Source organism: Haemorhous mexicanus, chromosome 1 (assembly GCF_027477595.1).
Source record: "Haemorhous mexicanus isolate bHaeMex1 chromosome 1, bHaeMex1.pri, whole genome shotgun sequence".
Taxonomy (NCBI): Eukaryota; Metazoa; Chordata; class Aves; order Passeriformes; family Fringillidae; genus Haemorhous; species Haemorhous mexicanus.
The window spans coordinates 29,001,407-29,027,060 of NC_082341.1; the positions used below are offsets into that span (position 1 = coordinate 29,001,407).

The 25,654-nt window shown below is 37.2% G+C and overlaps 1 protein-coding gene across 2 annotated transcripts in view; it reads right to left on the reverse strand.

Moving 5' to 3' along the window:
* Nucleotides 1-25,654, reverse strand: part of AGMO (alkylglycerol monooxygenase) — a 187,925-nt gene that overhangs the window by 100,469 nt on the left and 61,802 nt on the right. For both annotated transcript variants that reach the window (XM_059839402.1, XM_059840254.1), the window contains exons 4-5: nucleotides 10,214-10,317; nucleotides 5,005-5,100 (exon numbers count right to left, since the gene is read on the reverse strand). In XM_059839402.1, the coding sequence (XP_059695385.1) occupies nucleotides 5,005-5,100; nucleotides 10,214-10,317 (200 nt within the window). The remainder of the gene's footprint in view (nucleotides 1-5,004; nucleotides 5,101-10,213; nucleotides 10,318-25,654) is intronic.

The following is a 25,654-nucleotide window of genomic DNA, read 5'->3' on the forward strand; positions in this document are numbered from 1 at the left end:
TTTACTAATGGGTGTTTCCTGATAAAACCAATTGTATTTTTTCCCTATATCTGTAGCAATTTTATGCCTCTCTTTCCAGTCTGCATGAGGTGTTGCTAAAATTATTCCCATTCCTCAGCTCTTTTCACCCATGTTACTTCTGGTTAATAGTCGTGGCTCACCTTTTTCCGCTCCCAGAGCTGGATGAGGTAGAAAGACTTAAACAAGAGATTCCTTAAAAAACCTGACTTCTGTGAGTATGCTAAAGGGCAGATCATATTCTTTCCTTAAATTAGAAAACTAAACAGAAACCAATACATGTCAAAGATCAAATAGGCAAGGAATAATCTGCTGCTGCAATTACTACCATCAGGGACTGGATCAGTTGATACTTTCTAAATACAGTTTGACATCTCATAAAAATTACAGCTAAACCAACAGAAACTAATTTCTGTTTTTCACAGGTGTCTATCAGGTTATAAACACACCTAACTTATTGGTTGTAATAAATGCATAATGGAAGGATATAGTTTAATATAAGCCATAGACCTTCTGAATCACCTGCGAAAATAAACTGAAATGGAGTATTTCTGTCTGTCAGTAACAGTCCTGAAACATTCTGTGGCTTTTGAAAAATTAGTTTTCTAGTGCCTTTTGACTAAAGTTGTTTTTTGTTTTTTTTTTTTACTTCCCTTAGGATCTAGATGAGAATGGTCTGTCTGGTCACAAAAGCATTTCTCCCAGACTATTTAAGAGTAGATCTGAGTCATTCAATCGACCTGAACAGTACTGGATAGAACAAAAAAATTTTTTTTTCTTGATTTATTGAGATCACAGAACCATAGAATCATTTAGATTGGAAAAGAGCTTTAATATCATCAAGACCAATAGTTAACCCATCACTGTCAAATGTTTTCCTAAGGGGTCTTCTTGGGTTGTCTTATTTTTTCTTCATTTTTCATTTAAATAAATTACTAGGAGTTTATTTCAATGCTTTGGTGCTACTTAGAGATTTATTTTGAATCCTTGACAAAATCCTGTGATAATTTCAGATTGTCATGTACATGGTGCAATATTCATAGAATCATTAAGGCTGGAAAAGACCTACTAGACCATCAACTCCTACCTTTGACTAAACACACCACCACATCACTTAACAATAGCACTAAGTGTCATGTCCAGTCATTTCTTGAACACTTCCAGGGATGGTGACTCCATCACTTCCCTGGAAGCCCGTTCCAATGCTTAAACACACTTTCAACTAATAAATTTTTCATGATGTTCAACCTGAACCGCCTGTAGCACAGCTTGAGGCCATTTCCCCTGTTTCTGCTGCTGGTTGCCCTGGAGAAGAAAACGGCTCCCACGTGGCTGCAGCTTCCTTTCAGGCAGTTGTAGAGAAGAAAAGGCCTCCCCTGAGCCTCCTCTTCTCCAGGTTAAACACCCCCAGATCCTACAGTCCCTCCCATAAGACTTGTGCACCAGACCCTTCACCAGCTCCACTGTCCTTCTCTGGACAGGCTCCAGCACCTCAATGTCTTGTGGTGAGGGGCCGAGAACTGGACACAGGATTCAAGATGTGGCCTCACCAACGCTGAGTACAGGGTGGCAATCCCTGCCCTGGTCCTTCTGGCCACACTATTCCTGATCCAGGCCAGGATGCCACTGGCCTTCTTGGCCACCTGGGCACACACACTGGCTCATGCTCAACTGCTGTCAACCAGCATCCCCATATTCTCATCTGCTTGGCTGCTTTCCAGCCACTCTTACCCCTGCCTGTAGCCCTGCATGGGGTGGTTGTGATCAAAATGCAAGACCTGGCACTTGGCTTTGAATCTTCTGTCTCTGGTCTTGGCCCATTGATCCAGGATGCAGTGAAAAAAATATAGTTGAACACAAATGTATGACATAAGTCTCAAAGTTGTATTTTCACTCCAGCATACATTACTTTATTAATGTCAGGCATGCCTTTCCTGTATCAATAGTCCATTCTAATAATAAACAATAGTAAAAGAATCCAGCACCAGAAAAATAGCATAATTTTCATATAAGATTTACAGAGCTTAAAATGCTGTATTATTCTATATAGAATTACAAAAACTAATGTACACCAAGCATGTAGGAAATACAGAAGTCTAAATGAGGTAGAACAAATGTGTACTTTTGATCTTTATGATACTGTAGTCACAAAAATATATGAGTCACTTGAGTTAAAATAAAATAGACCATGTCAGATCTGCTGGTAATAAAGCTGGACAAAACCTGGCATAGCAAATAATAAGACAGGTCAAAGTTAAAACACAGGAAACATCTCTTAATATTTTTTAAAGCAAGACTGGACATAAGTAAAATTTAAGTATAGGAAAATACCAGGGATTGCATTTGGATATAAGCTTTTGCTGAAGTCTGAAACATGGCATAGAAAGTTTCAGAAGAGCATGCTCATTCTTTTGTAATTACTGAATATAATTTAAATTTCTTTCAAAACAAAACATATTCCCTCAGAAAATTTTTCATGTACTTAAATTCTTTCCTATTACTTATATACACCTTTTTTTCTTCTATTAAAAAAAAAAAACTGCATGTACTTTCCTTTTCAGTCCTGTATAAAAAAACAAACAAACCACCATCTATTAAGGAAAAGAGATTTCCCCCCCATCTATCTTACTAGATTTTGTTTTTCTTAAGGAGAAAGACATGTCATGACAAGTCAAAAGTCATGAAGTGACAATTTCCAAACATCTTTGACTAGTCAATGTGGGCCAAAACTCTATCAGGAAATTGATACTGATGAAAAGCAATAGAAATTTGGGGAAAAAAAAAATCAATTGCTTCTTCATTTTACAAGCAAACTAATACATTATATGTAAGATTACATTGGCAGAATGGAAATAATGAGGTGTATCTCCCCTAGACCCCTAATGACATGGAACAGCACCCTCCACGGGCTCCCAGAGCTTCTGGGGGATGAAAAATATCTGCTCTCAGAGCAAGGGCTACCAGCACTTGCTGAGACAGGATGATGTTTGCTAGAGAACCCCAGGCTACAGCCCTGAACAAACTCTGTATGTTAGTAAACTGACAGAAACAGAGACATAATAATAAAATCTGTGCAAGAAAATTATGATCATTAAAATTCAGAAAAGGACCATTAGAAAAAAAAAGAGCATCGATAGCTTTAAACAGTTAAATTGTGATAGCTATTGCAAAGAAAACACAATATAATGGCGAAGCATCATATTAATTTTACCAAAAATACAGGGTAACATAAGCCTGAATGGCTGATACTATTTCCCTTCCTTTCCTTACTCTTTTCTGTCAATGCCTTGCCCTTGAGAGCAGGAAATCTGCTAATACATGGTGTAACCCTATTTCTATTTCAACATAATTTCTGACCTTAGAGCATGACTCCAACATATTTCAACCGATTTCAGCTGTGCTATAAAATCAACAATATCAACATTAAGAATAACTTCCCTTGTAAGCAAAGTTCTAGGAGCGGATCAACTGGATTAAAACAAAAGATCCATTGTTTTTCTACCAGCACAATAATTTAATATTAAGGAGTGCTTATCTTTTCATTGAGACTGAAATTCCTTCTTGTTTAGACTAGTGCCTAAACTTGGCACATTGCACATATGCTATGGAAATTCCTTTTAAGCCCTATGAAGGATTTAGCACTTTAGAGGGATGTAGGCAATACATAAGCCTCTGAAACTCACTTTAGAAACTCTAGATGTGCACTGTGGCACCAGTGCTGAGATTCACTGAGTTACTGCTACACAGCAGAATGTTAGAAACCTCTTAGCCAAGGAAGAGATGGCATCAAACACCAGGGAAGACACAGATGAGGCATATGATAATTTTTTAGTGGCAAAGCACACTACAACTAATTTGCAGAACCTAAAGATTGGTCAAAGAAACTTTGCTACCATATGAGGCCTAGTATTCATTTGGTATAGTTTCAAAGAGTGCTTGAATTTTTTCAAAATATTTTAAAAAGCTTAAATGTGTATTGCTTCAGTTTATGCCACTTCTGGTGATGTGTGTGACATTTTATCTAAGCCTTTCCCATTCACATGATGTTTTAGATCATCAGACATATTTTAATAATTTTAGAAATGTGTCCAACAGAAACAAAATGTCAACAATCAAAGTTTGCTATTGGTCCACTATAACTATCTCACTTTTATTTTTTTAGATTTTTTTTAATGAAACACACAGAAAAAATAAAACACCTAAAATATCAGATGATGAAAATAAAATTCCCAAAGAACTGTCCTATATATTGCATCATGAAATTAGTGAGGAAAAGGCATCTGTCTGGGCAAAGGAGTAAGTGTCATAGAAATAATTAGCCCACAGCCCACCTAGGGCTACTGAGAAATACCCTACTGACTTATAACATAAAGTACCTTTAAATACCTCTATTGTAATGTAAGGAAGAAGGCAAAGGCCGTTGAACTTCCTGAGAAGTGGAAAACATCTTGCTAATTACAGTGTGCTATTAACCATGCATGTATGCAAACTAGATATGGTCTGTGCACTCACAAAACAGAAACGAAGGGGTGTAGTAATAAATAGCCATCAGATAATCATAGAGCATTTTTCATCTGAGAATTACTTGCATTAAGAAAGAAACAATATCTGAATTTAGTTGCAACTCTAAGAAGCACCAAATTTTGGGTATTTTTCCCTAAAATATTTATCCTAGAAATGAAATCAGCTTCAGTATCTGCCAAAAATGTTTAATAAACTGCAAGATAGGAAAATACAGTATTAAAATAGCAAAAAGTTTTGATTCCTTACAGTTTTTTTTTTCTAAATCTAATTGGGACCAACTGGCCTCATTGCTTCTTATAAACTTAGCAATATATATTCAGAAAAAGGAATAAAAATGAACAGATGTTTCTCCTTAAAGAAGTCAGACAAAGATTTTTCTTACACAATAAATCAGCTGCTAGTGGATTTCCAAGACACTGCTCCAGGCTAACTGTTTAGGTATGGCTTAAAAACCTGGTTTACCTCTGTATGTATCCAAAACTGGTAAAGCAGATTAAACTGTAAATGAACAGCGAACACCGAAGGGGGAATGAAAAGCGCCATGGGCAAGTTGAACATCTGAAAAATGAGAAAGAAAACATACATTAGATATATAATTCTAAACTCATGATGATATAATGAAGTACTATCAGGAGCTCAAAGCACTGCACAGTATAGCTGCTTCTTCTAATGCATCCATAATGCAGACATTCCATAGTGTCCATAGATAGTGATTATTATGTTACTACTTGATGTGCTATAACAAATGAGACACATATTGATCCAAAAGAGATTTGCCACAAGCCTAACTGAGCAAGTTGAAAATCCAACATAAGAATTCATAAATTGCGGTATTAGATGTTTAAGCTGTGTACTATATGGAACAGACAGCCACACAGTCTTGACATTAAAGGTTGCCATATATGGAAGAATTATCACAGATTAAGTAAATTGGAAATTTATAACACTATAGCTTTTCCATCCAAACTCCCTACATAAGCACCACGAGGGTAACACAGCTTAATTGGCTTTCCAAGTTAATTATAATCCTCATCTTAACTTTCTCATGGCATCTCCCATAAAGTCCCAATATATTGCTGAGTCCTAAAAACATGCTAGCATGAAAAAAGTATCAGAAAATTGCTTACTTGAGAAATTCACAATTAATTGCTTAACTGGCTGAGCAATAGAATAAAACTTCTAAGACCTTCATATGTTAAAAGTCAGTCAGCTTTCTTCAGAAAAAGGAAGATCTTGAAAGATCTTATCTTTTTATTTTCCCTTTTACCTGACAATGTGTTATATCGCCTGCATCGAAAAGTAAATACTTCTCTAAAATACCGAGATTTTTCCTAAACGAAACAGTAGCAGAGGTAGCTTCAAAACTTTAAATCTCTTTAGCACTCAGGGAATATCTGTTTGGCTAACAAGAGATCCCTGTGAAGCACAGGAAAATTAGAAAAAAATATTCTCAAATTACTACTGTCCTTTTCACAAGAAATTAAATCTTTTAACATCCAAGAAGGCAGTCCAATTGCCATGACAGGCCTCCTGGACCAGGAATTCCTTTAGTGTAGGTCTAGACATAGCATGTAAAACCAGTACTCTCCGTTTTAGTCAACAGGGCTGCCCAACAGATAAAAAGTCACACTAAGGCTGTGAAACAGCTGCACTTCCACCCCAGTTCTGTGACTGATGCTCTCAAGAAAGTCACTACAGACACATCTCACTGTGACAAACCAATGGAGGACTAGGACCTTGCAATATCAGCTTTGTCTGCTGGCTTCAACACCAGACAATGTCTGAAACACTAGGACAAAACCCTGAACCCATTGCAGTATCACCTGGCAGGGCTGCGACAGCTGGGATTTCAAAATCTACATTTAAAGGCTTCATGGACCACAGCTGCCCAGCAAATTACCTATGGGGTGTTTCTGTTTCTGTCTTGGAAGCTGCTTTCCAAGAACTAAAGGAATTAAATGGTAATAGAGGGGGACTAAGTTTCTGCCTAATGGCATGATAACAGCAGGATTTTTTAAAAAAAGGAATGGAGAGGAAATTGATTAAAAAAAGCCCAAAAAACCAAACCAGATGGTTTTCAGATTGTTCATGGAAGTGGTTACAGGATTGAAAGCAGGGTTAAAAAATTATATGCTTTTACCCTAAAAGTATCAGAAGCAATTCGGTGGTATTTACAGATGAGTCAAAGGGGAAAGAAGGATCATCTTGATATTTATTTCCTAACTTACTTTACACAAGAGTACTAGGATTTCCCTGCTAAGTGGTGGGATGAAGGAAATTTTATATAAATCGATAGGTAAATTTGAAACTGTCAAAGGAGAATGCTTTACTAACTGCCTCACATTTTCTTGCAGTGTAAGCTTTATTTTGCACAGAAAGGATTTTAAAGATCATTTACAGAAGTGGAACTCATAGGGAGAAACGAAAACTTCTCCCATACCAAGATTGACTTTTCCTATTTGTGGTTCCACTGAAACAAGAAGAGCAATCTCAGGAAAAAAAAAATCATTAAACCATTCTTTACTGGAAATGCCAATCCACCAAATCAAAAGATTTCATGGCAACGTACCAGCTTTAACAAATTTGTAGAGGAAAAGCTTTCTTGGCTCCAGAATGGAATTTCTGGTCAAAACTACAAGAAAACTTTTATCACACTGACAGATCTTTTCTCACGGGGGAATTCAGCAGCAGAGATTGGGAAAGTGCTACAGTAGCTGATGGGTAAAGCACCCGGGGTGGGGCGGTGCAGAGACATTTGCCTCTGAGGCTGCTGCACTGCAGCTGTTGGCTCTCACGCCAAAGGCACTGCCCCTTTGAAAGGTCCATTGCCCACCGTCCCATGAGGGCATCTCTTCCTTCCTCCCTCCCATTTGTAAGTAAAAGGTTATAACCACTTCCACTACAGAAAGGGAGTGCACTGAAACTCCTGAGATTTAGCAGGAATGCTGAGTTTCCATGCTGGGTCTCTGGGGCCACCTGCCGATGCGGCTGCAGAGGATCTGCGGGGCACGGGGGGGCTGCAGGACAGCTGCTGACAGCAAGTTCGTGTGGGCAGGAGCTCCTGTGAGGGCTCTGCAGCAGTTAAAGGCAAGGATAAAATAAAAAAATTTAAAAAGCCAACCCATTTTTTAGAGATCCCAGACCTGGCAGAATCATCAGCAGACAAGAAGTGACTGACTGCACTGAAAGCTGTGCTCCCTATTCAATTTCCAGACTTGTATGTAGATGTTTCCACCGCTTTTACACCAAGGCAGAATAGAACACTTTAACTAAATGTACCATCTAAAGTGATCAAATTATTATGGATTTAATATTTGCAATTAAATCTTACCCTAAAAGTTGAGAATGGTACTCAAAGCATTAAATCATAGCTTTTCAAAGTGCATGTGCAAATCTCTCACAACTACGCTTTGTTTTGTCACTTCTACATTCATTTATATAGTATTATCTTGCTTTAGCTTGCTGTCTTCTTCTTAAAAATTAATAAACTTTTTTTTTTGACATCTTTTTCCCACTAAATGGGCCTCAACAGTATCTCTCAGTCTACACAGTAGATTTGCTCCTCCATGGCCTGTGGAGAAACAGAAACACTGTGTATACAAACAACATGAAGCACTATACATTCCATTCCAAAATCAGGAGCACATCTCACACCACTGATTGTCAAGCATGTTTTCATATTCTCTTTCATTTCATATCTTTTCATAGATTAACATGCTGATTTATTTATCTTACAGTGTTTAACTTAAAACACAACAGAGCTGGCAGCAGAACAGTCACATAATCCCACGCCATCCACCATAAGTTTCTCACACTCTCCACAAAATTGGATGTCAAACTCATTGAACAGTATAGTACACATTCAACAAGATCAGATCAATCTGAGATTAACTAAAGATTTCTCTGAGTTTCAGCTTCAAGGCAGATCCATCTACGGTTCTGGACAAAACTGTCATCCAAAAAACAGCAGTCCTGTAAGAATTAGCAAGAATTGTGATCATGCACAATAAGGCGTTGCAGAAAGAAAACTGGTGTATGTCTGAAAAGTTCAGGGAGGAGGCAAAACAGTATTTACATTAACCATATGTTTTGGCTAATATCAAATACTTGGTGAAAAAAACCTGGCACACAAAAGTACCATATATTCCTAGATTCATTTCCTTTTGCAAAAAGCATATGAATTTTAAATGCACAAATATTATTTGCCAAGTGATACCAGTGTGGTCCTGAGGATGGTCTTTGGAATCCAAGCAAACATCTTGGTCTTCCGATTATTTTATTCTCCCTGAAGTATCATCCTCAAAATCATGCTATCAGACAAAGTTCTCATATGCACACCCATATGTACACACAGGCTTTTTGTCTTTTTTGAATTATTGTTTTTGTTAAGCATTTGCACATATGGTCCCAATGGGTAAATGGGCAAAGGTTAAATCTTTAACATAGCAGTATTTACAGAGGAAGCAGGGTTGTCACAGACATCCCTTCCTCTATTGTTCATTACAGTAATTTAAATTCTAGGTAATCTTGCTAACATCAGATGATTATTTTCTTAATAAATAAACAACAAGAATTTATATAGAAGACATCAAGAAAAAGATCTAAGAAATAGTACTGCTTCACGAGTTTCAGAAGAAAATTGCCCTGGAACATAGCACTTAAACTAATTTAATTTAAGATGTTACGAACTAGAGACTAAGTCCATGTTCAGTTACATAAGCACAAATCCATTTTACCAAAGTTAATGGAGTTATACTGGATTTCCATGGGTGAGCACTCTCTCTTGACTTTGAGTCATTAACTCACAGGCTGGAGAGAGAGATTGCCAAAGGACTGCAGGTTTCCTTCCCACCCATCTTACACCTCACTGGAGAATATATATAATTATATATGTATGTATTTATATATGTAAATACATTTATTATCTCTTTTGAACCCTACTTCTGAAAATTACATTTTCAATTTATTCATTTTGAATAATACACAACCAGACAAACTACAATGTGATTTTAAAAATAAAATAAAAAAACCAAAACAGTCAAAAGAGAACATGGGGGCTCAACTTAGGAAATCAGCAGTTACCCTGAGTGCAGAACTAAACCCTAAATATTTTTTGAATGCACTTAGAAATATACTATTTAAAATCTATACACGAATATGTACACAGCTCACCATTTCAAATTAATTTTATCTGAAATAATGCTACGTAACACACTGCTCTTACCTACAAGGGTACTAATATGACATGAATGAGCAGAGACAAATAAATCCATTTGCATGTCCAAAGCAAATTTTAATGATGATTTCTCTCCCTGCTCCTCTTAGCTAGACAGACATATTCAGAAATAGTTAAATTATACTCTGCTTTTTTTCTGCATTCGTGTATAACTGAATGAAAATTCTCCATTCTACTAAAAAAGTTATCGAAATATAAATGCAGTGTTATATAGTTAGCGTTCTTTAACTTTTGTAGCTTTAATGTTTGCTGCACAACATTAGTGAATATATTTTAAAACTGATTATCAGATTCTTCAGTTTCATCTTCTGTGCCTTCAGTGTAAAACATCTTCAAAAAAATTATGTTTTTCTTTAAAGGGAAATAAACGCTATGTTTTAACTTTTACTGAACCTTGTTGAGATTAACTTGTTTGTCAAATCTTGTGCTACTTACCCAGGAGGTGTATTTCTGCAGTACAGACTGCCTCAAGGCTGTGAATAAGTTGTAATCTTCTGAACTATGGTGTACTTGGTGTGCAGCCCACAGTATATTAACCTCTGCAAAACACAAAATTTCTAATGAGGTTTGTGCTAGAGAAGCAACATTTGTTTTTCTAGGCCTTTTTTCCTTAAGCTAGAAGCAACTAATCCTCCAATTTACACTTTGCTATTTTACATTAACATAAAATAATAAAACCTAATGCTCAAAGTTGAGTTTGTGTAGGCAGGGTTACATGTCTGCCAGTGCACACAAGTCAGTGTAAATTTCATGCTGAAGTAAAGAGAGGCTGTAGCAGGAAATAAAATCATTGCTGGAAGAGCAGAAGATGTGTGAGATGAGAATTAAACAGGCAGAAAGCCTCATCTGAGTTCTGGTAGCATGAGTCAGTTGGAGCTCTGTACAGGATTCAGAGGGACAAAGACTGAGGATGCTCTCATGCTTGCACTTGACATATTTAAGGACTAAAAGGGGACACAAAAATCATACGCATCAAATTTAAACAACTTAACTGGTGTCAGCTTTTATGCTTACATTTTTCTGGAATGTGTGAATCTTCAACCCACTTGTGCCACAGACCACAAAACACAGCCCCTGCCTGCCCACTAGTGACAAATGGAAAAAACAAACTGATGCCTGCTGGGAAGCCTTGAGACAGCCAAAGGAGAGCAATGGTTCTATTGTTACAGCTCAAAAGAAAAAAAAAAAAATAGCTGGAAGACGGGCAAAATCAGTGTCAGCCATGTCCTCTAAAGGCATGATACCTCTAATGCACTGAAATGAAGAATACTTCAAAATCCTGATTATATTTCAAGGCATTTTCTCACACAAGTGCGGACCTGGGTAGCCTGTCTGCACTGTAGCTGGGCAGTGTGAAGCGGGATATTAAAATAGAAATAGTCATGGCCATCAGCTATAAGGATTACCTTAATTACAGAAAAAAGGAAAGCATGCAGTCAACGTAGCTCAAATAATACCTAATGATCATAATTCTTAATTTAAGGTCTCATGTACTTCAAGGGATAAAGTATACACAAAGCCTCAGCCGATTATAGAAATTAAAAGTTGATTGGCTGTCTGCCAGCTGCACACTCCCACTGCCACTGACCTTGTTTCACCAGAGCCATTAGAGAAGTGCCTCTGGCAGACATTAGAATCACATTCAGAAAATTATTTTATAATGGCTGTCTAAAGTCCTGCAATTATTTGCACCCAAGTTTACATCAAATAGTTTAGGTCTGGTGATTAACATGCACTTCTAGTGTAAAGTAAGTAAAAAAAAATCCTCTTAATGAATCTGAATGTACCTTTACCATTTAGGGGACTAGACAGTCTTGTAACAGGAGGTAACAGTCATGCATGCTAGCAACTCATACTATTAAATCTAATTAATTTTGACAATTTGGTAATTAACATCACAAATAATTTTTAAATTATCTCTAGGGCCTTAAAAATACTAAAAATTGCTGAAGTGAATGTGCAATTTCAACTATCAAATAACACTTAACACTGAGTCTAAGAATTCTTTCTTCTTTAAATGCATTTTTTCCTTAAGGAACAAGTGTTTACTGTATCAATAATTAGTGATGTCTCTCAAAAAAACCCAAAAAACAAGCAAACAAAAAAACCCCAAACTAAACAAACAAACATAAAAAACTCCAAAAAACACTAACCAACCTCATCTCAATGCATCTCTGCCTAATAAACACACTAGGAAATGAATTATTCAGGTGAGGTTCAGTATTCAATAATAATTTGTGTTTGAAATGTATCTCAAGACCTCGACAGAAGCTAAATGAGTGAAAAAAGCATCTGAAAAGGTGGAGGTTAAAGACCTGTCTCCTTAGTTGTTTTAAAAGCATTTACTTCCTATCACAAACTGTGTGTAACACAAGCCTCCACTCAATGAAGTACAGCTGTGCAAACAGGGTACAGTAACTGGATCTTTCTTCTTTCCCTCAGTCATTTTTCAGCATTATGAAAAGTTCAAGGAAGGGAATCTATGATGATTTTTACAGTCTACTTTCATTGTAGTTAAGGTCAAATGGTTTTCAAAACGAATTACTAAAAAGGCGTTTTATTAGGATTCATAAGTATATGGAATAAGGTAACCAAATATTGGTAAAATGTTAGTTATTCAGATGTGTGAGCCAGCTTAAATGATCTATCATTCAAAAATGCACCACAGGAATATTGGGGAGATAAACAAACAATTCTTCCACAAGTAATTTAACTGCTACAGCTATTTCTGATTTCTTTTATAGGTAAGTAAATTAAATTCTGCTCCTTAATCCTATTGTTGATGACACCAATGGCACAGACTATGTTAAATTCCTTCAAGAAATAGGCAGACTCAATTGAAAAAAAAAATTGTATTAACATTATTCTGAAGAAACTGATAATCAAGAACTTATTTGAAGCAGAAGAAAAATATGAAAGGGTGAAATAGATCACCCCAAAACTCAGTCTGTAACAATAAGTATAATAAAAATACAACCATAATGCCAAAAAGACATCTCTCAAATCTAAGAAACAGACTGAGCATTCTTCATGGAATAAAGCTGACTGCTCACCAACTGCCCACAAGAGAAATGAAATTGTATGTGTCTACAGAAGACTTGTGGTTTCACTTTTTCATTTCTAATGATAATAACTTGAAGGAAAATGAAACAATTATTTGAATGAGGATAAAATTATAAAAGACTCTTTCACACAGATTTCCTCATATGTATTATTACATAATGACCAATAAAGAAAGCAAGGTTGAGCCAATACCAAGATGGATTTAAAAAAAAAAATCATGAAGAAAACAGGAAGTATTACTGCATTTTATAAAATTATCAAATCCTACTGTGAAGCCACAGGAAAAAAGTAGGCGATGGAATTGGAGAAGCTACTGAGAAAGTGTTCTAATGGAATTTTTGATGTTTCATAATTCAAATGTGATTGTTAAATACAATTTTAAAAATAGATAAATTCAATACACTATACACAAACTCCCTATTTTTGATTGAAGAGAGTGAACCTCATGGAATCATAGGGTAATTCAGGTGGGACAGAACCACCAAAGGTCTCTAGTCCGACCTCCTGCTCACAGCAGGACCAGCTTTAAATTCCTGAGACTCACTTGGGTCTCGGAAGACCTCTGCATCTGCTGCTATTATGAAGAACTACCTGTCAGTGAAGATAAAGGTAGCATTTCCTTTTCATGTAGCTGTGAGGAAAGGTATACAAGTTATATCCCAGGACAGCAAGGGCATCCTTTCCTGTTGTGGCTTTCCCCAGTTTCCTGTTAATGGATGGAGACATGATGAGCTATTCTCATCTAGGGAACAATAGGGCAACTGCATCTTGGTACTAGAGTACCAAAAATTGGTACTTTAATTAATTGGTAATTAAACTGTTGAATTTATTACTAATATTATTACTACTATTATTACCAACACCTACGGAATCAATATTTCCATCCATCACCCAATTTAAAGAATCAGCATGTAATCCCAACAGAGAATAAATGAGGCCATGTAGCTAGGAGACAAAGGAAAATTGGTGCTACACAGAAACTGCTGAATGAAGGACAGGTTATGATTTGGCCCTCAGTTTTCATTCTAGCTCTTTAAATCTCCTTAATGTCATCCCAGAATCAAACCTGCACTTGCTAAAATCAGTGGGCTCCAAGCAGCTGAGAGATTTGTATCCTACAATCTATTCCAAAAGAAAATGAAGATTTTTCATTTTAGCATTAGTTCAATGTACAAATTCTGTTATTAGAAGAAAGAAAATGAGAAGCTGAGGGAACTGGCCTGGAGAAGCATAGGCTTTGAGGGAACTTACTAGTAGCACTGTAACAGCAATGAAGCATTTGCTAACAAGAAGCTGAAGCCAGGCTTTTTTCAGCAGTCCCATTTATCTTCTGTTCTGGATTTTCCAAAATGAAGAAAGATTATTGATGTTACCCTTCATTTGTACTTCTCCCTTCCTTCCTCCTCCTAGTTAATTCATAAAATGTAATGTTTCACACACTTTCAAAATCATATTGGTCAAGTGACCAATGATTTTACTTAGGCTTAATTTTTTTTATTTAAAAAAAATTTTTCATTAAAAATCAATTTCCATTCTATGAATCCTTAAGACAGATCCAATGTTGGGCCATATTTCACTACTTCTGAAGTATTTCTTTTTTAGAGGTAGGAAACCTTCATTGTGCACATAAGATTCCTCTTGAAGAATACATAATACAGAGGTTTCAAAATCAGATTTTTTTTGTTGTTCATTTCACTAATTTTAAGTAATTTCCATAGCCCAACACATTTTGGTTAACAACAGGAGAAAAGATGTATGCCAATAAAAACCTATAGCCATTCTACGAAGTGATTTCAATTAAAACAGCCATTTTATGAAATCCTCAGAATCAGTGAAATGGTAAAGACTTGATGACTCTTGAGTAAATAAAAAAGATTTGAAATCACCTTTTAATTAAAATATGCATACAAGCTTTATAAGACCTGGATCTTAAGTACTATGGAAAAAAATACAGCTGATGAGTCACATAAAGTTTCCATTCTCTCACACTTAACACTGACTGTAGCTAGGAGAACATGTGAAAGTTTCCCTTAAGCACCTACTTAAATTTAAACAGAGCCTTCAGTTTTGCTATGCTAGCCATCTTTTAGAAGATGGCATGGTCCCAACAGACCCCAGTATGGAATCTGTTGTTCCTAAACAGGTGTAACCCACAGGGCTTTAGAGGATGGTACTCTGTGCTGTGTTCACCTAAAAGCAATCAAAAAGGGATCATCTCCTGGGTCTACTTCTCTCCAGTCAGAATTAGCAGAAACCCCAGGATGACTAAGGAAAGAAAAATGGCCTGGAAGATAGAAATGTCAGTCACTCCTTTTCTATGCATTTCACAGCTGCCTAAAAAGATAAAAGACAGGAAAATACATAGCATTTAAATAATTTATCTGCTAAACGATTACTTTTTCTGATTCACAAAAAAAAAATCCCCAACTGTTTGATTACTCACTACCTTACTGCTTTCTTCTAACTAATGCGTTCATAGAATCATAGTATCATAGAATCATAGAATATGCTGAGTTGGAAGTGACTCACAAGGATCATCAAATCCAACTCCTGGCCCAGCACAGGACAGTGCCAAGAATCATTCCATGTGTCAAAGAGCATTGCTGAAACATTTCTTGAACTCTGTCAGGCTTGCTGCTGTGACCACTTTCCTGGGGAGCCTGTTCCATTGCCTAGCCACCCTCTGGGAGAAGAACCTTTTCCTGATATCTAGACCTAAACCCTCCCTTATGCTTCATGACTGCTCACCAAAAAGAGGAGATCAGTGTCTGCTTCTCCACTTTCCCTTACAGGTAGTTGCAACTGCAGGTCTCCCCTCAGTCACCTCTTCTCTGGGCTGAACAGACCAAGTGACCTCAGCTGCTCCTCATATGGCTTCCCCTCAAGGCCCTTCACCATCTTTGTTGCCTTCCTTTGGACACTCTCTAACAGTTCAATGTCTTTTTTATATTTTGGCACCCAAAACTGCCCCAAGCACTCGAGGTGAGGCCACCCCAGCTCAGATCAGAGGGGACAATCCCCTACCTTGCCCGGCTGGCCATGCTGTGCCTGATGCCCCCCAGGATACCCTTGGCCCTCCTGGCTGCCAGGGCACTGCTGGCTCATGTTCAACCTGAAAATGACCAGGACTCCCAGGCCCATTTCCTTGGCCCTGCTCTCCAGCTTCTCATTCCCCTGTCTGTCTGTACATCCAGGGCTGTTCTGGTCCAGGTATAGAATTCAGTACTTGTCTTTGTTAAACTTCCTGTAGCTGGTGATCTGCTTTTTAAGAATTTGAGAAAATCCCTTCTCATGCAGAGCTATTTCCCAGAATCTCATTCCCTCTTTGATTCTAGATTTGCATTGGACAAGCGACCCCTGCAAAACACTACCACTTGAATTTTGTTACTAGAAAGGACAATTACCGGATTTATTTCAGTGAAAGTTGCCTAAAAAACTGTATTTTGGGACCTATTTGGGATCCACCTCACATAAAACTGGAAACTAACAGATTAGCTATCATCTCCACAACAGAAGTAGACATGAACTGTGGTGGAACTCTTCTGTTCAGTCTGTTATGGTGTAGCCCCTATTTTGTGACTCTTCTGAGCCAATTTTGCTTTATGTTTTTTGTTTTAGTGTTCTTCAGGCAGAGTTGCAAGATAGCTGATTTTGCCAAAAAGCTCTGCTTCCTGCTTATTAGAAATATAATTCTTATAGGAAAAATTCTTTCCTCGGTTACGTTAGCGTTAGCACAGAGCTGCGCGGGTTTAATGAGAACAGAACTAGATCCAAGGAATTTATCTGGAAGGCTTTGTTATATACCACACACTAGGAAGCATGTATACAGGGAAATGTACACTTTTTTGTGCTTGTTTTGTTTTCTTGTTTTTTTTTTTTTTAATAAGACACGTTATTCTTAAATTGTGGCCATGGCTATAGTGAGTTTCAGCAGTTTCTATTCTCAAGATAATCACATTTGTAAATCAAATGTGGTGGACTGGCTGTAAGGAGATCCGAGTTCAAGGGCTGAACTAGACTTGATTTACTATAGACCTTCAAACGATTTTCTCAGCCTTTCTCTTTTTCTCATTTTCTTGAGAAGCACCTATCCGTGCAGATCCTGAACTGACCCAGATCAGTTCTCAGCCTTTAGAAAGTAGGAGCTCCACCACTATTTAAAATATAAGCCATTGGTCATGAAGTTGGTGTGTCAGGACAAGGGGGAACAACTCAAAAGCATTTTTTCACCCTCATTATTACCTAGTCCTCCTTGGTCATTTTGCAATGAAATGCACATTGCGCTGCCCAAGTAATGCCAGAACAGGCAATCATACAGCCTGTCACAAAGCCAATATCAAAAGAAAATTATGCTACCAAGAGACACCCTGTGGTCTGTAAAATCACAATCCAGCAGTTTAATTAGTAAATTTCACTTGGTGTTCAGCATCTGATCCTTCTGGGTTGCTGAGATGTGCTAGCATGTGCTCTTTCTGAGCTTTAGTCAGGATTATCTGTTTTTCAGCCTTCTTCTTACGTTACTCCATGTGGTCAGCAAAGTATTTAGTGAGTGGGCTAACTTGTAATCAAGTAATACATGGTATATACTCCCATGGTTTGTAAGCCAAAAATTCAAGCAACCTTCCACAAAACCTGCCTCCAGAATATATGCATAAGCCAAAATATCCTGCTTGATCTGCTGCCATACCAGTGGAAAACACAAATCTGCTCCCACACAAAAAAGTCCACAATGAGATCTGCAAAACTTAAGATGCAGAATGGTCTGGGGAAACGTGGGAAGAATAAAGATAACCCAAAGTATTACACGTGCTACCCAGAATAAACAACAGGCCAGATCCTATCCCCTTCTAGCAAGAATCCAGGGGACTGTGAATTATACCCAGATACACTTCCGAATCTGTAAAATATTTAAAAGATCATGTGGTTTGGAAAGCAGAGGCTGGCCAGGTCAAAAATAATGGTCCTTTTTACCCATACATGCCTTATGTTATTTCCTAGCATCCTCATAAGCACGGGACATCAATGGAAAGGCTAGAAAAAGCCACAGCACACCCAAAGATTCAGTCTCTTAGAACTAGTAGGAGCAGTTCTCTTGGAAACGAAGCTGCATGAGTCAAACTTCTTGCAGCATTGTTATATCCAGGTAAATCACAGTAAGACTCTCAGTTATAACATTAGGACAGTGTTAACCCATGGCCTGTGAGCTTTTCATACAGTTTCCAGGAACTGAACAGTCTGTTTCTACATACACCATGGAAAGCCACAAAGGAATAAAGGCTATCAGGCGAGATTCAGAAATAAATAACAGTGACTCAAAGACTGACTTCACTCATAACTTTAACAGAAAATGAACGTGCATTGCTTGGTGTGAAAAGATACTGAGAAGATAAATTTTAGCATGCAATTGTTGGATTTGGACATTTCCACAAAGACAAATAGGAAAAATTTTAAAAATTAAGACAAATACAATAGGGATTAAGTTTTAGTACTGTGTATGTAAGTTTACTCTGAAAATAGTGGAACATTTGCCAAGTCTTTCAGTCCACAGTAGGTCTCACAAAAATTCTGCTACAACAACTTGCCTGACCAGCCTGTTTCTCACACCTTCCTGAAGCCAATTTTCAAGTGCTCTAGTTGTCTGGAGCAGCTCTGCAGCTGGTCAAAGCTTTGTTTCCCTTAGCTCTGGACAACCTCTGTAACAAAGATAGGAGTCTCTACACCATCAGGAACCATGATGGCAGCAGCTGTTGCACTTTCACTTGTCTCTTCCCCATGTGTAAAAAGCTTAATTCAGGTATTCTGTTTTCCAGTTGTTAAGGATTTCACAACAGATTCTTTATGTGTAAAGGTGCTAAAACAGCTCTGATTTGTTTAAAAAAAAAGAATAAAATGGTGCCATGGCACTGTCAAGGATATCCAGACTATAGCAAAAAATCCTCTTTGAGAACCCAGTCCCAGGCACTATCAAGCATTTCCCACAAATACTGGCCTCAATTTTTTTCAAATACCCATTATTCAGTGAGAGTTCCTCCTGGTTATAGCAAGGTTTTTCCACCTTACACCTCACAGACTCCTGACTGAGTGACACACCATATTTTAACTTCTGAAATTCATTGATGTAGAAACTTTTTGTAGCTCCTTGCTCTTTCTGCACCTTTTTTACTACAAAGATGAGAATATGGCTCATTAATTTCACAACCCTAAATCATCATGTTGTGAAATTACATTTATGCATTAAAATAAAACCTATAACAAATTTCTGTGTAAAGAAGATCCCTAGCAGCTGTTTCAAAATGACTTCTATAGGTCTGTGCCATTTTATACAAGCTCCAGACTTGACTTAAGCTTCTCCCAGTATGACCAATTACAGCACTGGCAGTCTTGAGTTCTGAGCACTTGCCAACCTGTGTAACTTCGTGTTACTGAATACTGAGGTCAAACTGTGGTATGAACGTTTGAAACACATTAACTGTGACAAAATTAGCACTGTATTCATTAGCCTGATGATAAAAAGAGAACTGAAACAAAATTAAATAAGATCTTAAAAGGAAAAAAAATTACTTAAAAAAACCTATAAACCAAGTTTTACTTCAAGTCTTTCAATTTATTTTTTTTTTTCTTTCCCCAAAAGAGTTTCAGCCACTGAAATGTCAGCTTATGCAATTTGAGAACATATTCATCTTGGAGGATCTTAGAAGGAAATTGCTGAAATGAAATGGGGAAAAAAAAAAAAAAAGAGATAATTCTCCTTTTGTTTTTTTGTGTGGGGGAGAGGGGTTGAGAGTACTCCTCCTGTATTCTGGGCTGTCTTTACAAAAGATTGATGTCTGGTGTCACTGTTAGGAAGTGCAAACTGTTCAGCTTCATTGCAATCTATGTCCTCATCCTATTGCTCTGCAGGATACCACATACTTTGGCAGGCAATATTCAGAAGGGAAGCACTTTAACGGCAAGAATGGATACCAGTGAAACCTTTTCCCACAATGTTCAAAACTCTGAATGTGGATACGTTAAAGCAACATAAAGCTGGAGGATATTAGGAAGAAAAAATAACTGATAGTAACTCAGACATTAATCTTACTTTTTTCACCCCTCAGAACAATACATTCAAAAAATGCTAGGGAACTACACACTTAAGGGTGGAAAAAAAAAAAAAAAAGAAAAATAGAAAAGGATAAACTGGAATGATTTCAAGTCTTCCAACCTAAAAGCATAAACATACTTTTTCAAAGGATATATCCATGGTCCCTTCATGTATCTTTTACCTTTTAGGCTGACTTCCTGCATTCATTTATTTGGTTGGTCATTTTTTTCAAACTAGATACAGTAAAAATTAACACTGGTAAGTCAATTTATTCTGGTATAAAAGAGGAACTAGCTCTCTACTTTTCTCTTTCAATCTCTTCCAAAGTGTTTTAAATTACTTCTTCAGCTAAGTTCCTGAATGATAGACATGTAAAAATGCAGACTAGATTTGCAAAAAAATCTACAGAAATTTATGGAGATTTTGGGAAAGCCTTGTTCTTATTAAACAGTGGTAGTTCCATTGTACTTGGTAGCCATCCACTTCATTTCTAGCATATGTGATGTGTGCTAAGAGACCTGCCCTTCCACGAACTACATTTGGACCAGTGTTGTCAGTACTTATGTTATGCTCCCTTTCCTAAGACCATATAGTTGATCACAGATTCTCTGTGTCCATCAAGTAATTACCTATGGCTTCATCTGTAATGGATGCTCTGGACACTATTTAGCATGCTAAAACTTAAATAGCCTTTTTCATTCTAACAAGAGGGACAGGGAATCCATTTAGACAGATTAGATAAAGAGAGCAGAACACAGTCAATTGTCAAAGCAGGCAGCCTCAATTGAAATGTGAAGAAAGGTAGAAATTTGCCTCTATACTCCACCAAGATGGGATCTACTAGGTAGAGCACGCCCCTAAGTGTGTCAGCTGGGATTACCCAGACGATGCCTCTAGCACCAGAATGTTATCTTCAAGGTTTTGTCTCCCATCACTCCCTGTCCTGTCTTTTCAACAGGGAATGGACATGAACCTTAATTAGGACTGCACAAATAGGTCTTAACATTGGAGCCATCCCTAGGGATACAGGTACTGGCAGCATGCTCACATTTAACCAAAAGGCATGAAACAGCATTTAAGAAAGCCTTTTACTGGGTGCCCCTTGCTACCTGTGCTAACTTTTGAACTCCAAATATCAGGAGTATCAGTATCCAAATATCAGTCAGAAGAGTAACTTTATATTACATTTCCTCTTTCCCCAAAATATTGATAAATGATTACTAGCTGAAGACAGGTGAAGCCACATGCAGTAGAGTTTCAGGTTTGGGGTTCATTAAAATGTGTGGTATAAGTTCTGGTAATAAGTTGGGAAAGCTGAAGGTGCTCCTGCACTACCAGCAAGCACTGAAACAGATTGCAGGTCTGGGAGTGCAAAACAATGGCTGGCAACACCAACCACTAACAGATGAAGCCGGAGGTGCGGGGGAGCAGGAATACCAACAGAGACTCCTATGATGCTAATTGAGACTGATTTGTCAAAGAGCAGCTCTAGCACTTGACCTGTGAAGGCACTATTCCTACATGCTCACTGGGTTTGGCAGCCACATGTCTCCTGAATGATGTTGCATTTTCTGACTTTGAAGGCCAAAATTTAGTGGCTGGATAATTAGTACCAGAGCTAACAGAAAGAAAAGGATTTCAGAGACAGAAAATAGCAACTATGTAAAAAAAAAGTAGCTGATTAATTAGGACATTTGTACACATCCCACTGTAAATTCATTCATTTTTTATCTTTTATCTGTTTGCTCTAAGCTACAGAACAAGCTAAGACTGAAAGCTCAATGCAGGATGCAACTGTTGTACTTTGTACTTTCCAATCACACAAAAGTCAGCACTAAAGCTATGAAGTGCAGGATACTAGACTGCAGGCTTACCTCAACCACTGAAGCTATATATAGGAAACAGATCTGCCTAAGAAAAATAGGCTCCTCTACTCTATATAGTGTGATTAGTATCTGGCAAGGGTAGTGTATTTCATTTTCAATATAAAAACAGAAGGGTTTTTTGCTGCTTTGAGATCTCTGGTTAAAATCCTTTGCTAGACAAAAGAACTGACCCAAAACGAGTGTGCTGTTGAGCCAAACTCTACTCTAGTCTACCAAAAAAGTCCAACTACTCTGCAGCCAATCTCCACCTACTATTAGCAGGGGAGGAGAGGGAAACAGAGAATCTTTCTCTTTATCTGAAAAGTGTTGATTTTTTTATGGAAAACATACTTGTAAGTACAAAGTTTTACAGTGTGTTAAGCCATACTGAACAGTATGCATTTATGTATAATTTCATAGGATATTTTATATGCACTCCAGTATCCATTATCTCTATACCCAGCATGGGAGCTTTCAAACCTTCTAAGTTAAAAGACTACCCTGTATTCATCTCACCACCAAATTAGTCTTTGATGGAAGATCCCAGCATTTTTTTTTTCAACTTCCCAGCCAAGAGACACTCAGTGACAGCGAAACAGTGGCCAGAGGGAAGCAGAGCACAGCTCTGCCAGTCCAGGCTAAGAATATTCTTTAGCCAAAACTCCCGAGGTATTGCTAGGAGCTTACACTAGGGAATCAGGATGTAGATAATCAAATCAGTAAAACTGGCAGGTTCCAATATCACAACATGTAAGACAGTGGCTATGGCACAGGAACCTTCTTTATTTCACCTCCAGGCAGACAAAAGCAGGGGAAAAGAAGAATTTAGGAAGAAAGGCAGTAGGGGGGCATCGTAGAAACTAACTTAGAGACAGCTGCTGAAATACATCAAAACAGTAAATTCACATATGCTTATAAAAATCTCGAAGGATATAAAAATAGACATGATCTTTCAGAAACAGATCAAAACTTTAACTGATTGTTTAAATAATCTTAATCCCACTTCAGTAATGTTCCCAATTATTTAACCACTGCCATAGAGAAGAGGCATATCTGAAAAAGCAAGTGGGAATTGAAAGACATGGTCAGAATAGAGCAATCTTTTGTTCTTCAGTTTATACGAAGAAAATTTTACTTCACAGTCCTTTTGTTTACTTCTTCTGCTACTAGCCAAAAAATATCTGTAGTTTAAGAGTACTAAATACTCTTCCTCTTCCCCCACCAACATTGCAAGAAAGACAGTACTGTCTTACTAAAATTTGGCTATAATAATAATAAATGTTTGGGCATAACGTCAGCGCAGATTATAAATAGTACAGGTGTCTGTTTCCAAATCTGAAAGCAAAACAAACATCTGCATTTTGCAACTGGCTAGGGCAATCATATCACCACATAGATGTTAATCTAATTCTATTACAATAGGCTTCTAATCATCTACATACTTCCTCTGAAACTAGATTCAAACCCTTAGATCAGGAGCACTTCTTTCTGCGCATTTATTGAGCATTCTGTGGATCTTCTGTGCCATAAGACCACATAAGGTCTGAATATTCAAAGTTATAAGGAAAGATTTATAAAGGTGTACAAGAGACAGATACATTTGTTTCTGGAATTAGATAGGGCTGGTGAAGTAGAGCTCAGTGGAAAAGCAGGTGGTTGAGATTATGATCAACCAGGCAAACAAACCCAGGCAAGCTGGACCAGATGTCCTTTTTTCTGTTACTAATATTACTTATGTTCCTATTCAGCTGTAAGAAATTACAAATAGTTTACCTGTTCAGATTTTTCTGACTCAAATTACATAAGATCAATGCTCTCACTTCATTGTCACATTAAAACTTATCATGACACTGTCTGTAATTCTATTTAATAATTTACAATGCTGCCAACCCAGAGGAGAAACCAGTAGGTGTAATGAAGTTTTGCATTTAACAACACCAATTACGTAGCAAACCATATAAAAAAGGAAAGAAAAAACCCCAAGAAAATCCCCAAAAACTTAATCTAGAGGATTAAGTGCTACTAGATACAAACAAAATCTGAAGTCAAACCGTATTTCCTGCATTAAAAGATGAAATTTGGAAGGAAAATTAATGGGCGCGACTAACCTGCAGTCACAGAGATTGTATGACCCATTAATTTACAACTGCATCAACCATGTCTAAATCTCTCCTTCATCTAACATGTGACACAGTTCAGAGGCAATAAATTTAAAATTAGAATGATTTTTCACAGGTGCACAGAAAAAATTAACATCTCTAAGATTCCAATTTGCATTAATTTATTTCAAAACTATACAAGCAATTTTTACATGTGGGCTACAGCTTATTTTGAATTTTGGACTAATATGAGTGTAGCTTTTCTTGACAGCAGATCTGGATTACTGTTAGCAAAGGAAACTTTACCAGCTGTGGGGTGTACTCTGATGCTGTAAAGATGCTAATAATCTAGTGAAAAAGTAAACTGTGTGAAAAGACACTATAATGACCAGCCTTCAGAGCAATCCACTCAACATCTATCTATACCTATTTTCCAAAATAGCCCTCTCCACTGTAATTTGGTATCACACATAATAACAGAGACAAAGCAAACTGTGCCTATCATACACTTCATAAAATTTTGGAAATCATTCTGCATTTATGTCTATTTACATTTTAAATATCATCTTGGTCAATTAAAGTCCAAGCTCTTCAAGCACTCCAGGCAGGCACATTGAGGCCACATGAAGAACTGCTAAGTTCCAGTTTACATTAATCAAGAGTCTTAGAAGACATCGCAAAAATGCATAATATATACCTTTTCTTCATATGTTTTTATTAAAGTGTGCATAGAATGTGGTACATCCCACGGCCACTGATATTCATAGTTGTTGATTGCTGCTTCATTTCTTCGTAATTATTTCAGAAGAATGCTGGAGGAAGAATTTGAAACTCAAAATATGTTGTGGCTCCCAGTATAGATCATATTTCAGGGACAGGTTTAACAACTTCACAAATTTTCTTGATCCTGGCTCTGCAGACACGCAAACATTTTAATTTACACATGGTATGGGGTTTTGGCTGGTTTGTTTACCATTTATAGCGAACAACACACAGCAGATTTCTTCTAGAAATACTAGGCTGGCCTGTCAGTGGAATGATAGTTGAAATGAGCAGAGCTAAAATCAATGGATATAAGGAGACTTTCCCAGTAGCATAGGAAGAAACCCCTTGAGGGGTATTATTACAATCAGGATGTGACTAGAAGTTTCTCAGAGTTGCATCTCTCCCTGGAATGTCACAACAGGCAGGCAATACATGTTTTTTGTCAAATTCCAAAGTTTTTAAGTATCTGAATTCAAAGAATTTTCTTGTTCTAGTTTATAAATGTATCCACTGTTATGGTAAGGTGGAACTTCAGAGATTGGAAGCCTTCACCATATTCCAGCATTCTCTCATTTCAAGGGAAGTCAGATGAGTATAAGGGTATGAGTATGTTATGAGTATGTTAAGGGTGTCATTTCTATGTGAGGGACTTCCTCACATAGAAATGTGATTATTTGTGTGTTCAAGTGTTTTGTTCTGTCAGAATCACAGAGATTTAAAATTTCTGTCTTTGTTTTGCACCATGTACAGTATTGATAGCCTTTGTATAAGTATCTGAACAACTGAAACAACTCAGTATTTATGCTATACATTTGAGTATTTTATGCCAGCCTCATTCATTCAGAATAATAAAATAAGCATTAATGCAAAAAATTGAGCTGAAAGAACTTACTGTGCAGCTAAATTGAGAGATAAATAGAAGAGTTTCTCCTGAAGGGAACAGCCAAAATCCTGTGTGATCATCCAGCTAAATATTGTGTTAGTGTACTGTATATACAGA